The sequence below is a fragment of the Cibotium barometz genome, chromosome 56 (assembly GCF_041138505.1).
Source record: "Cibotium barometz isolate CiBa-2024 chromosome 56, ASM4113850v1, whole genome shotgun sequence".
In the NCBI taxonomy this organism is placed as follows: domain Eukaryota; kingdom Viridiplantae; phylum Streptophyta; class Polypodiopsida; order Cyatheales; family Cibotiaceae; genus Cibotium; species Cibotium barometz.
The window spans coordinates 24,633,982-24,647,194 of NC_141101.1; the positions used below are offsets into that span (position 1 = coordinate 24,633,982).

The following is a 13,213-nucleotide window of genomic DNA, read 5'->3' on the forward strand; positions in this document are numbered from 1 at the left end:
TACACATACATACGTACATATAGGCACATGCATGCATACAATCGTACATACACATGAGCATACACACATACATATCAGTATACACAATTTAAAACTCCTTATTCCTTGATTATCTTGAACGTCAGCTTATTGCTGCCCTATATGCTTGTCAGGCTGGTGAAGTCACATCTGTGGTAAGAGTTCACTGTTTCCTTGGTGATTTGGAGACAGCAGAGAATATTGTGGCAGAAACTTCAGACCCATCTGCCACATTTCACCTCGGTCAGCAGGTAACAATCGAAATCAAAAACACTTCTCACAGGATCTTTGAAAAATCTTTAAAAAAATACTTTTTTTTCTGCATTCTGTGTCACAAAGTTCTTCTGTCTACCTAAAATTACATCTATTTTGCATGGTCTTTCCTGACATTAGATTTTCCAAAGTATGAGAAACTAGGGAATGTTCTTCGGGCTATGCAACTGTTTGCAAAGGCAGGAAAGAGTGATAGTGCTGCTCATCTCGCAATGAAGCATGGGATTGACAAAGAGCTGCTTTCCCTAGCACTTCAGGTGAATCTTAAATATGCTCACTAACTCATCAAACATGCTCATCAATTCATCATTTGCATTCAGAATATTGATCTCGAATATCTTAAACTATGTTTGATACTTTATCAAGGTCCATTGGAGACAATCAAATGCTCTTAAGAAGAGGAATAAATCTAAAAATGAACACTAAACAACCCCTTCCTGATCAGAGATTGTAGGAGCTACACCAATTAGGTCTTCTATGAGGTGGTTCCATGAAGGTTTACCACCATGCTCATTCAAGACATCTTTGTCAAAATATGAATGAGAATGTAGTCAGTAACCCACAAAATATTTGATCCTTTGTGAATATACTGCTATTTGTCTTCTTGAATGCTAACGAAAGAAAAATGACTCTCACAAAGCCTGTTCTTCTTTCCATGAACAAAGTTCAGGTCCATGCGCATATGATTGCCCACCCTAGAAGAGCATATAGCCAATAGTCGTGTGTGCTTCCATCATGGCTAGATTGAATCTGCGAGTTGTTTCAGAGACCTATCCTATCCTTCACCTCATAAATTCCAAATCACTTGCATGTCATTTAGACATCATTTATGCAAGGAGACTTTAAGGAACCAAAGTTTTTTAGACAACTAATCAACTCATAAATGATCCCTCACAATGCTTTTTCGAAAGTTAAACAACATTTTAAAGTTTAAGCAAGGTACCATGATAGAACACTTTTGAGAAGCATCGTTCTTTTTCCTTCATTTTTGGAAAATGTTGAGTCTCTTCCCATCTGTGTTGAGTCTGCATGACAATTTGAAATCTCCCTTGGAGTTTCAATGTCACCATACCTTGGTATATAAGAGCTATTCAGCATAGCACATCCTTGGCTCGCATGGAAAATGTACATAGGTTATGAAGAGTGCTTAGATGTATCAATGTCTTCTCACTATTTGTCATTTAGCTAGGCATTATTCACACCATATTGTCTATCTGGAGTATCTCTTAAGAGGGCAGCGTTTATGAAGGTTTAGAGCCACTATCCCTTCTTTTCTTTCACTCACAATGGACTCGTCTGGCATTATCTGCTCGAGGAGTGGTTAGGCCAGCAGTAGTTGTATTATAGGAAGGTTGTTTAATTTAATACGGATGCCTCTTTTGCCAAAGCAGTTAAAATTGTTTTTCATAGCATGGGAAAAAAATCAAGGTCTGTTTGGCAAAGAATAGCATATGGCTTTATATGGATTGTGTTTAATGCAAGATGGATTCACTCAACAATATGGCTTTTTTGGGGCCTTCATATACACAATGGGTACAAGGGTTTTTTAATGTAAAAACCCCATGTGTATGTGGTAAATAAGGGTATTTATTTGAGAGGTTGTGTGTATAAGAGGCTGTGGAATCTCCAAACTTGTTGTGTATACAAGGTTGTGCAGGTGGTGTCCCATAAATACATTAATCTTGCAATTTTTTGTCTATTAATGTTGAAGATCGTATTAGTTAAACCTTACATATACTAGCAGGGTACCAAGAAAACCATGCTTTCTTCAGCAAGATATTTTGAAGAGAAAGGATCTTGTGAGGAAGCTGTTTTACTTTATCAAAAGGTAATAAACATCTAAAGATCTAATAATTGAATTCAGCTTATGGTTCTACAACACATGCATTAATTTTTGCATGTTTTTTTTTCAACTCTTTTTAATTTGAATGATTGCAGGGTGGTGACCTTGAGAAAGCAATCGATGTTTGTGTTCACTCTCAGCTTTTTGATGCGCTGAGAGCCATAGCAGACAATCTGAATGAAGAAACTGATCCTTCCCTTCTGGCAAGGTTAGCCCAAGGATGGAAAATATAAGAGATTTTCTTTCTTCAAATGGATGTGCCCAACATACCACTCAAAATCTCTTTTAATACGATGCAAAGATAGTGCTTACTGATCAGGTCTGTGTACTTTGAAGAGCCTCTACAGATCTGGTGCCACAAGGAATATGTTGAAATGTGCCACAATCCAATAAGAGAGGAGGAACCACACATCTTGGTCATTGGAGTGCCAGATGTGGTATAGTTGTGAATTGCTTGGAGTTTCTTTTTAGAAAGGTGATCATTGTCTTGAAAGGTGGAGGCGAATGAAGACCTGATTCCCAAGATGGGTGGTGACAAATTGGAGATTTGGCAATGGAGACCAATCACCCTCCTAGGGACGGCCTATAAAATTCTGGCCAAGGCCATTAGACGGAGACTGCACCCCTTTCCCTGACTTGATTCATGGTACACAGCCAGGTTTCGTTCAGGATGTATTCTAGGGAACATCTGAGAGCCGATTGTGTTGGCCAAGATGCGTCGACAGGATCTGATTGTTCTCCTTGATTTCAAGAAAGCCTATGACAGAGTAGATTGGGGCTTTCTGGAGGGGATGATGTACAGGATAGGCTTCCTGGAGGAGTGGGTCCGAGGTGTATTGGGACTCTACTTGGCTTCACACAGCCAGGTTCTTATTCAGGGGGCTAGCCCTTTAGCAGTCAGTCCCAGTAGCCTCCAAGAAGCGGCTTCAATAGCCTCTGATTTGGAACCCCTTGGTCCGTCTGCCTAGTGGTCACATGCTCCGCATATATCATGGGGAGCTTTGACTACGGGCCCTGCTAGGTCACTTGGAGATTGGCTTACATTCTGACAGTTGCTCTTAGAGGACCAGGAGAGAAGCCTTATTGGGATTTGAGGCAGAGACAAACTTAGCCTCAACATTGACTCCGGAGTGGCTAGCCTCGATACCGGACCCCCCTCCCCCATAGTGGCTGAGGATGTTCACCAGGGACGATATTCCCTCGGCAGTTTATGGCACAGATGAGAGCTCTCCCTTACTTTCTCGATATGGCTTCATGGTAGACTGGAGAGCTCGATGGAGCGAAGCCATTGAAGGCAACCTCACTGTGCTAGCGGAGTCTATCTCGAGTATCTGGCTCGATATCATTCATACCCTCCGTGGTTAGTGGGGGCAGCTTCAGGGTGGCTTAGACCACATGCGAAAGCGCGGGGAGGCCTTCCTGAGGATCTAGCAGCACGGTCCCTTCCTTACAGATAGTGGTGGCGAGTCCACTTGGCATTATAGACCACCTATGTGATCCCCCTCCCCCCATTGCATGAGATAGCCTTCTCCTCCTAGAGCGGCTAGACAGAGAAGAAGTGCATCCTCCCTCCTTTTTGTATATCTTGACTCTTGTTTCCCATTTGGGGAAGAGAATTGTATTTAGCCATTTTGGTTGTTTTGCTCTGTAACTAATAGAAGGATCTTCTTCTCGGAAAGAAAGAAAGAAAAAAAGAATAAACGAAGCATACATTAACATACGTTAAGAAAGAGCTGCCCAAAATATTGAGAGACTAAATTCTTGGTTTGCTCTTCCAAGTTATTGGTAGGGATAGAGCTGTAACAGGCTCTCCATCGGATTTCCCTCGGTAGAATCCATACATCTGTGCATTTGGAGCTCTAGAGAGGTTGAAAGGGTGTGGCAGAGGGTTGCTCTGCTCATTGTTGGAGTGGAGACAAAGGTAGCAACACACACATAGATGCAGCAAGCAAGCAGAGATAGAGAGCAGCACAATGCTCAAAGTAGATTGATGAGAATGAGCGACGTACAAGTGAAGTGACATGATAAGACCACTTTCACTTATAAGAGTGTGTGCACATTCTCGGGGGAAAAAACCTCCGTATCCTACGTCCACACATCACTACCATATAAATGGCTACAAATCCCCCTTGTAGTGATGGTGTGAACATGTATAGGGATCATGTGGCTGATCAAATCCCAAATGGCAATAAGCCCAAAGCTTGCGAAAAGCTTCGAACTTCTCTTGTGAGAGAGCTTTCGTGAACATATCTACCACATTGTTGTGTGCAGAGACATAAGCTAGGCTAATCTCTTGCAATGAGCCCCTTCCTAACATGATGATAATGCACCTTAATGTGCTTTGTGGGAGCATGAAACATTGGATTTTCCTTGCAATGGTTAATGCACTATGGCTGTCGGTGAAGATGGAGGTTGGGGATTTTTGTCCACCAACACCAAGATCTGCCAAAAGGCATCTAGGCCATACACAAAGCATGCAGTTGAATATTACTCCCCTTGGCATAGAAAACTTCTAACTTTGCTATCAACGGGTACTACACGTAGCTGTGCTTGGAGTAGTCATCAATAAAAGTCACAAAGTAGAGATATCCGTTGATCGATGGTGTCCTGGCATGACATAGCTCCGCGTCACTCATGGCACGTGTGGCAGTAACTGAACAAGCATTATGTGCCAATCTCTCATACCTATCCAACATGTAAATCCCATGGCTTACAATGATGTCTCCATCACTCTGGCCTAGTTGTTACGAGGCGCTCCTCAAACCGTTGGAGGCGTTCGATGTGTTCGAGGCATCCATAGTCAACTTTTTTTTTTTGCTCGTTTCTACCCATTTGAGTCTCTAGAGGACTTTATGGGGGGCTTTAAGGGCCCAAGGCAGCCCCCATCCCCCTCTCACATCATACATGACACACACACTCTTACTCTCTCACACTTTCTCTTTCTCTCATACACACTCTCTCCCACAGCCCACACTTGTATTGTGAGTCTCTCTTACACACTTTTTTTTTTTTTTGGGGGGGGGGAGGGGGTAAAAGCCAGTTTTCTATTACCAAGAAACAATATACATAGGGAGGATGTACTTGAGAGAGAAGTCATTCAAGGAGGAAGAAAACTAAAAACAGTAGAAAAAGATATCAAACTGTGGGATGTCAATAGCCTCTAGCTATCGACAATCATGTAGGGACCGGCGAAGATTGGCATGAAAGAAAGCATAAGCATCTCGAGAAAGGTATCGTAACACAGTATAGTTCTAGCCTTCCAAATAGTCCAGGGTGCCCAATATCTCATCCAAATGATGGAAGCGTCAAATCCAGCCATGCAAGATGGCAGAACCCAAAAATCTAGAAGGGTTTTCCTCCTTTGAACAATGGAAAACATCCTCGGAGGTTGTGAGTCAGTGCTTGCAAGAAATTTCTGGACTCCGTGCAATGCCAAAGAAGGCGAGGAACAGACTCTACATGCGGTCCACATATACAACATCCATCACTAGAGATATGTCGTTTTGCTAGAAAAGTAGAAACTGGAAATATTCCCACAAGGCATCTCCATAAGAATAGACGTTGTTTGAGAGGCAGCTTACAACCCCAAATTATTCAAAGTCTTTGTTTCCACCATTTAGTATTCTTATGCAAGCCCCATAAAGCATAATCCAAGGTGAAGGAAACATTTACTTGCCGAAAGCGCATTCAATCGAAGAGAGTTGGTATGACCAACAAGTTGCCAATTACGAAGTTTGTCTTGATCATCCAAGGGTGGGATGGGTTCAAAAGGCCACAACAACATAGTAATAGTTTTCCACACTTGCTTGTGATGCAAACCCAAGTTATGTTTCAAACAGGCTTGTGGGAAAGTTATCACAAATCCCTCATCTGTGACAACATCTGCCACAATGTTAATTCCAATAGAGGCCAAAAAGCATGCCTTTCGTGGTTCCTATACTGAAGACCAATGGATGCTTTCCAATAGAAAAGAATTCCAAGTTAGCACATCTCTACCATGCCAGCAAATAGAAGACAGAGCTAATTTCGAATCACGAAGAAGAAAAGATGCATAAGGGCATCCCATAATTTTTCCTTAAAATTTACTAAGCATTCCTTTCTAGTGAGAAATGTGCCAATTGCTATAAGCTCTATTATGATAGAAGCTCACGTGCTTGCAAGCATTATGGCCCATGGCTGCCGAAGTTGAAAGAAAGTGGGAATCATGGTGGCCTTTCTTGCCAAGAGATGATAATGTAGATCGAGTATGTTTAATCCACCATGAATTTTAGGAGTGTAGACCAAAGATCGTCTCAAAAAACATAGCACTCTCATATGATGCTTGGTTTTCCGTAGCAATTCCAAGGCATTAGACATAAAAGAATCAATATCGGTTCTACACCAAATCAACAACAGCAAATAAAATTGCACATAGGCCATAATGATTGATTGAACAATTCTGAGATGCACATGTAAAGGCCATGTAGAAAGCTTCCAATATGCTAGCTTGGCCTTCAATTTGTTCAATACCTAAAGAATAGCATCGTGCGTAGACAGATACCATGCTAGTGAATATCCTAGATGTCTAACCAAGTGGTCTAGTGGAATAATTTGCCCTGGCCATAGCAGTGTATACCAGCACAAGAAGTCAATAGAAGAAATTTAGACATAGAGAAGTTGATATAAAGTCTAGCTGCTTTACCAAATAATTCCAAAGTTCTCATGATGCACTTGAGATCATTTGGATCATTTTTAGGCATGAGCAAAGAATCATCTGGATAGGCCTGGGCTACAAAATGCAAACCATTGGGTAATCACAGACCATGTAATTGCCCCTATCCAGTTAAGAGATCTATATACATCAAAGTGGATGCGTGGCAATTGCATAGAGCAATGCACTAAGAGGGCATCCTTGACGCATAGATTTTTGCAATTTCCACTTCGATGAAAGATCACGACCAAAAACACACTGGGAAGGATCAAAGTCTAGCTGACTGAACATGGTAGCATTACGCATTTGCCATATTGTCCAAAATGCCCAAAATCTAACCCAAGAAAAGAACGAAGCGTTATCTTGTAATCCTGGATTGCGCACACCAAAAAGCTAAAAGTTCTTTGAGCATCTTCTACGAGGGAAACGAGTAGCTAGATCATCAGCTGGACATGTCAAGAACTGTTTGGAATAAGTACAATGCCATAACAGATGTGGCACAGTCTCAATGTGACTACGACATCTACAACATCTATCAGATGCAATACCATGTTTCATAAGAATATTAGAAACCGGCAATGTTCTAGTCAAACGTCTCCACAGAAACAATCTTTGTTTGAGTGGAAGACCATTTTTCCATATACATTGTAGGCATTTCTTCCACAAACTTTGAGGTTTATTCAAAACCCATAAATGATTCACATGCTCCTATATCCATGGCCGTGGAAGTAAATGGTGGTACATGGAGCGGTGGTAATCATATGAAATGGTAATGTGCTTCCATCAGGATGTTGGAAAGCCCAATCATGCATTCTAGCATGCGGATCTAAAGGGGGCACTGGTTCGAGAGGACGCAGCATATCTTTCAGCTTTCTCCATAGTAGCCTATGATGCATACCGAGCCCATATCTTCTAGAAGCCTACGGAAAAGAAATTACCTTGCCACTGTCATCCACTACATCTTCTATTTGATTTATGGCAAATCTTGCAAGAGAATATGCATTTCGAGGCTCTTGAAAGGCTGGAGACTCAGGATGTAGAGAGGACCAATGAATACTTTCCAAGCGCATGGAATTGCCTTGAGCGAGCTTCAACGCACGGTGGTGTCCCAGGAGTGGGCAGAATGGGATGATCATCTAAGCCCCGAGGGTTATGCGGTGCAACACAAGTGCTTGGATCCTTCCTTTTGAGATGATGTACGGACCATCATAGTTGTGATGACTCCATTGTACCGAGTACTTCGCATGTCGGACATGGAGGGATCCACTTTGGGCCTTCTCACACACTTCATGAGAAAGGCAATTGAGGAGCTCCGAGCTTGCACGAAACTTGATGCAAGAAGGTTAGTAAGCTATTTTAATCGATGCACTCCTAAATCAAGGTGTGTACACAGTACTTAAGCTTGATTTTAATTTTTGCAATGTGGCATGTGTCTGTATATGCTTGATGAGATCAAGACCATTGTGGAGAGGAAGTGGCAATGGGTGTGTAGGCCTATTCATGGTATATGCGCATTCATCCACCCTCTCTACAAAACACTCGAACTCTTCTCGGATCACGAGGTCTGGTCCAACGCAGACATCTAGAGGTCACCTGTAGTCGAGGTCGTGAGTGCCTTGCTGCTAGTGGTTTCTGTCACCACCACGAGCAGAGGAGGCATTATTGTGGCAAGTTGAGGCTTCTTGATTAGACGAGGAGCTCGACCACCCATCCGAAGATTGTCGACGGGGCTTTGCTAGCTCTTCTACTTATGTTGCGGATGAGGATGCACCACCTTGTGTAGATGTTTGGAGCCCCGAGTATGATGATGATGGCAATCTCATCTCAGATGGGGATTTTTATTTTGAATCTAGTGAGGAGTCTTATCCTAGTACTAATGAGAGTGAGGCTGCTAGTGGTAGACCCGATAGTTCGGACTCTAAGTGATATATGGAGCTTGGTTCCTGGTTCATGAATCCTTTTTTTTTTTTCATGAGGTCTTATTGCATTCCTAGTTGCACACAGAAATTTCATGCGGCTACACACACACACACACCCGAGTGGGTTCCACCCTTTCCAAATATTGGCCACTTTTTGTATAGGCAGTGGACAAGCCACCGGACGAACCCCACAAGTTAGTCGCTCGGCAGATTGGAGTGAACACCCTACACAACTTTGGTAGAACTCGGCGTCGTAAGTTGAGTTGATGTCCATGGCAACCATCGTACCTGATCCAGAGCATGAGCTTGAAGGGCAAGCATTGCACACTATTATCGCCGAAGAGGAAGGTGGAAGCAAGCGCCATGACGATCGAACGATGATGGCCTAAGGAGTGTGGATGGCTGCCTATGTGTCCACCTGCATGCGAACACACCCTTAGACAGATATGGTTGGCCACATGTTGGCCAAGCTCTATGGTGCAGTGTTGGAGCAAGAGCTTAGCTTATATGCTGAGCAAGCAGGTTTACGCTCATCAGGGCGGGCAGGCAGGCTTCAGGAGAGCTTTCTCTACCACTGACCATGTAGGCATTTAACACAGTACCACGAGAGAGGCTCTTTCAGCGCCTGCAGTCTCTTGGCATACCAGCAGATATGACATGGGGCATCTATGCATTATATGAGCAGGTTTTTGGGCGAGTCAGATGTCCAGGAGGTATGTCTGAGACTATTGCTAGCACCATTGGTGTGAAGCAAGGATGCCCACTTTCCCCCACGCTATTTGGGTTATACATTGATGAGGTGGCTGACTTCATTACACGGGGAGGCGGAGATGGAGTTGATTTAGCAGGTACCTCAGTACATATTATGCTTTATGCTGATGATATTGTATTAGTGTCTGAGTCTCCAGGAGGTCTACAGCATCATCTACATGCACTCGATGATTTCTGCACATAGAGGGGTCTTACTGTGAACCTTGGAAAAACCAAGGTTATGGTCTTTCATACATCGAGACAGGGCAGGAGTCAGCTGACATTCACTCTCGCAGGACGCCAGGTGGAGGTGGTGACATCATACGTGTACCTAGGGGTTACCTTCTCTGCAGCAGCCACATGCTTCACCATGGGTTCAGCAGCCAGAGCTAGATTGACACGGGGATATGCAGCATTGGCTATGCTAGAGAGACAGTGCCACCAGGCGCATTTTCAGGAGCCGCGGACGAAGGGGTGGCTATTTGACACATTAGTCACACCGGCATTGATGTATGGAGCAGTGGTATGGGCGCCAGTCCTTGCTACCCATTGGTGGACACAGATAGAGAGACCACAGGCCCTCATGATGGCACGCATGATACGCAGCAAACCGTCAGTACCTCATGACATGATCCGAGCAGAGTTTGCTGCGCCTCCTATGATGGTAGAGGCCATATTTCAGACTATATGCCTGCTAGACAGATTCAGAGAGATGCCACAGGACAGATTGTCATACAGAGCTTTCAAGGCATCTAGACAGCTGGCTGAGGTAGGAGACAGAGGATCATGGTATGCACAGGTCACACATTGGTTCTCACAGCATGGCCTAGACATGGATCATCTACCACCATTCCAGTATGACAGGGATGCACCACATATCCATCTCTCTCATAGTGAGAGGAACAGAGTATTGAGACAGGACCTATGGCGGCTCTATACATGAGAGACATGGATATCGCCTACACAGCCTCTTCCACCGAAGATGCTATACTACAGAGATCACTTCATGAGTATCACTGATGATGGATTTATAGAGAGGCCTAGATACATGGAGGGCTTTTTACCACACGGCTCCCGAGTGGCTATTGGTCAGCTTAGAGTTTCATCCCATCGATTGGAGATCGAGACTGGCAAAGCAACACGGATCCCTCGAGAGGAGAGGGTATGTAGATTGTGCAAAGAGGAGGTGGAGAGTGAGGAGCATTATGTATGCAGATGCAGAGCATATACAGCCATCAGAGAGAGATATCCCATTTTATTCAGAGAGCCACATTCCCTACGCCAGATCTTTGAGGCAGCAGACCAGCGCATACTGGGGAGATTCATTCTAGACATACAACGTCACAGAGAGACATCATTACAGGCTCAGACAGCTCCAGAGGGGGGACGACAGACACAGATTACTACATTTTTTCGGAGATCCATCCCACTCCCAGCTCCTACACGGCAGGGAATTACTCTCCAGAGAGCAGAGACACTCAGAGCCCGTAGGAGACAGAGGACACCTGGCTTTCGGACACCACGCCTATACCAGAGAGAGATGACAGAGATCAGAGCTCAGTGTCACAGAGAGGGTGCGGAGCGACTGGCTCGCTTCAGAGCAAACCCAGGCATGTTCTTCAGGGAGCTGTGGACACCCCCTTCATTGATGTATACCATTTTATACCCCCAATATGGTACAGGATGGAGCTAGCTAGGTTGCATATCATGATTGTATACTCCATGCATATAGCTTTGCATTCTCGTAGTAGTAGAGCTCCATCCCGTGCACACCCAGATTCAGCTTTTTTTGTTCAGTACTTTTTCATTTTGTTGGGATGACAGAGGATACCCCATACAGGTACTCTGATTTGTCTCATAGGCCGAGTTCGGTCTTTTGGAAGACGTTAATAAAATCTTTCTTTCTTTCTTTCTTTCTCTCTCTCTCGGGCGGTGATGCACCAGGCGAGCCCTCGTGCATTTTCTCATCGACGTCGACGTTACTGGCGGTGATGCACCAGGCAAGCCCTCCCGTGAGCTTGTCGAAAGGGAGAGCGAGGAAATGCGCGCGCGGAAATAACCCCTCCGCAACATCACCCCCCTCCATTTCTCTCTCTCTCTCTCTCTCTCTCTCTCTCTCTCTCTCTCTCTCTCTCTCGGCGTAGGAGGTGCAGTCAGGCAGAACTCGGGGAAACATCAAAGAAAAGAGCTCTCATACTTTGCTTCCCCTCTATTGAGGCGAAGGAGGAGTTCTTGAAGAGGCGACCCACTTTAAAGAATACAGGCATTTTTCTTGGTGACGATCTTACTCTTTCACAGCTTGCACATATGAAGGAAGTCATGCTAGAGATTAGGGCGGCAAGAGAAAAGGGAAAGATAGCATTTTATAGAGAAGAGAGGGTGGTCATCGTGGAGTGACGCTCTACATGACGGTGCAAGACCTATGGGACCAAATTAAAGCTGGCAGCTTGGAACTGCAATGGATCCCTCAGACTTGATGTAGGTGCCTTTGAGGACAGCTTTAGAGATAGAGAGATAGTCTTCTACTCGGAGACTCACCAGGCCCCTGGTCAGATGATGCCACAGGTGACAGGATACACATGGGAGACAACTTGCAGAGTAGGCACGAGATCGGTACACAGTAGTAGAGGATCAGGGGGAGTGGCGGTTCTTTTTAGGGAGGAGCTGCAACCGCTTCTACACATCGTTCGGAGAGATGATCAGGCTAGATATATGTGGGTGAGACTGAGGGCCGACAGAGGCAGATTCCTGTATATTGCCATATGCTATTTTGCTCCTAGTACATCCACATATGCAGCACCTAGAGGGCAGTCTCCTTTCTCTGTGCTAGATGATGACATATGGGAGTTCTCTAGGGATGGACAGTGAGCATCATAGAGTTGAGAGATGGGGGGATGGGTGAGGGAGAGGGAGAGGGAGTGGGAGTGGGAGAGGGAGAGGGAGACGAAAAGGAAAAGGAAGAGGGAAAGGGAAAGAGAGGAAGAGCTTTCTTTTGATTTTAAAGAGTGAGAGAAGATGGAAATGAAATTCTCAGTCACTCTCAAAATCACTTGATGAGAAGTGCTTGCCAATTAAATGCATCCCTAATTTCATAATCTTGGTGATCCTTACAGGTGTGGGGACTGCCTTTTGTTACATAAACAGTTTGAGAAGGCAACATTACTTCTTATTGCTGCAGGTCAACACAGGCGAGCCTTTGATCTGGTATCTTTATTCTTAGAAGTGCAACCCTTTGATCTGAAGTTGTGAAGTTTTGTGTTGCAACCCTTCTGAAGTGACTCTATTTTCTGCATATGGCAGAATGTATGTCGAGTAGCACTTGTATCAATATTTTGTTGATTGAATTTTCAAAAGCTTGACATTCCCCACACGCATGATTGAGGATAATGTCTCTTTTCTTGTTGAAGGCAATGATTTTCATATTGGGGGAGCAGTTTTTTATTGCATGATTTTTTGTTGCTTCCCATTCAGCCTTATAGGCCATGGATGAGAGGTATTTTTTGCACTCGGCCCCTTTCCATGCTGCAAATGATTTGGTTTCAGCCATAAGAAATCTTTCTCTTAGGTAAGGAGTCTTCCCTGTCTTTCTAGGCTGGCACACTTTGAATGCCATGGTGACTATGGGTGAGAATTTGAGTCTTTCTCACTAGACAATGCCTGTTGCCAGTGGTGAGGTTTGAACTCATGCCCTTGGGCTACAAGCATGAGCAGCTGATTATT

At 44.2% G+C, this 13,213-nt stretch overlaps 1 protein-coding gene across 15 annotated transcripts in view; it reads left to right on the plus strand.

Moving 5' to 3' along the window:
- LOC147607047 (uncharacterized) overlaps positions 1-13,213 on the plus strand; it is a 151,514-nt gene that overhangs the window by 117,530 nt on the left and 20,771 nt on the right. For 14 of the 15 annotated variants that reach the window (XR_015264913.1, XM_086791589.1, XM_086791595.1 and 11 more), the window contains 5 exons: positions 153-269; positions 423-548; positions 2,036-2,119; positions 2,230-2,342; positions 12,607-12,697. Coding sequence is in view for 14 of the 15 variants with exons in the window: in XM_086791589.1 (XP_086647715.1) it covers positions 153-269; positions 423-548; positions 2,036-2,119; positions 2,230-2,342; positions 12,607-12,697 (531 nt within the window). In the remaining variant the exon portion in view is untranslated. The remainder of the gene's footprint in view (positions 1-152; positions 270-422; positions 549-2,035; positions 2,120-2,229; positions 2,343-12,606; positions 12,698-13,213) is intronic. The other variant, XM_086791598.1, reaches the window with a different exon arrangement.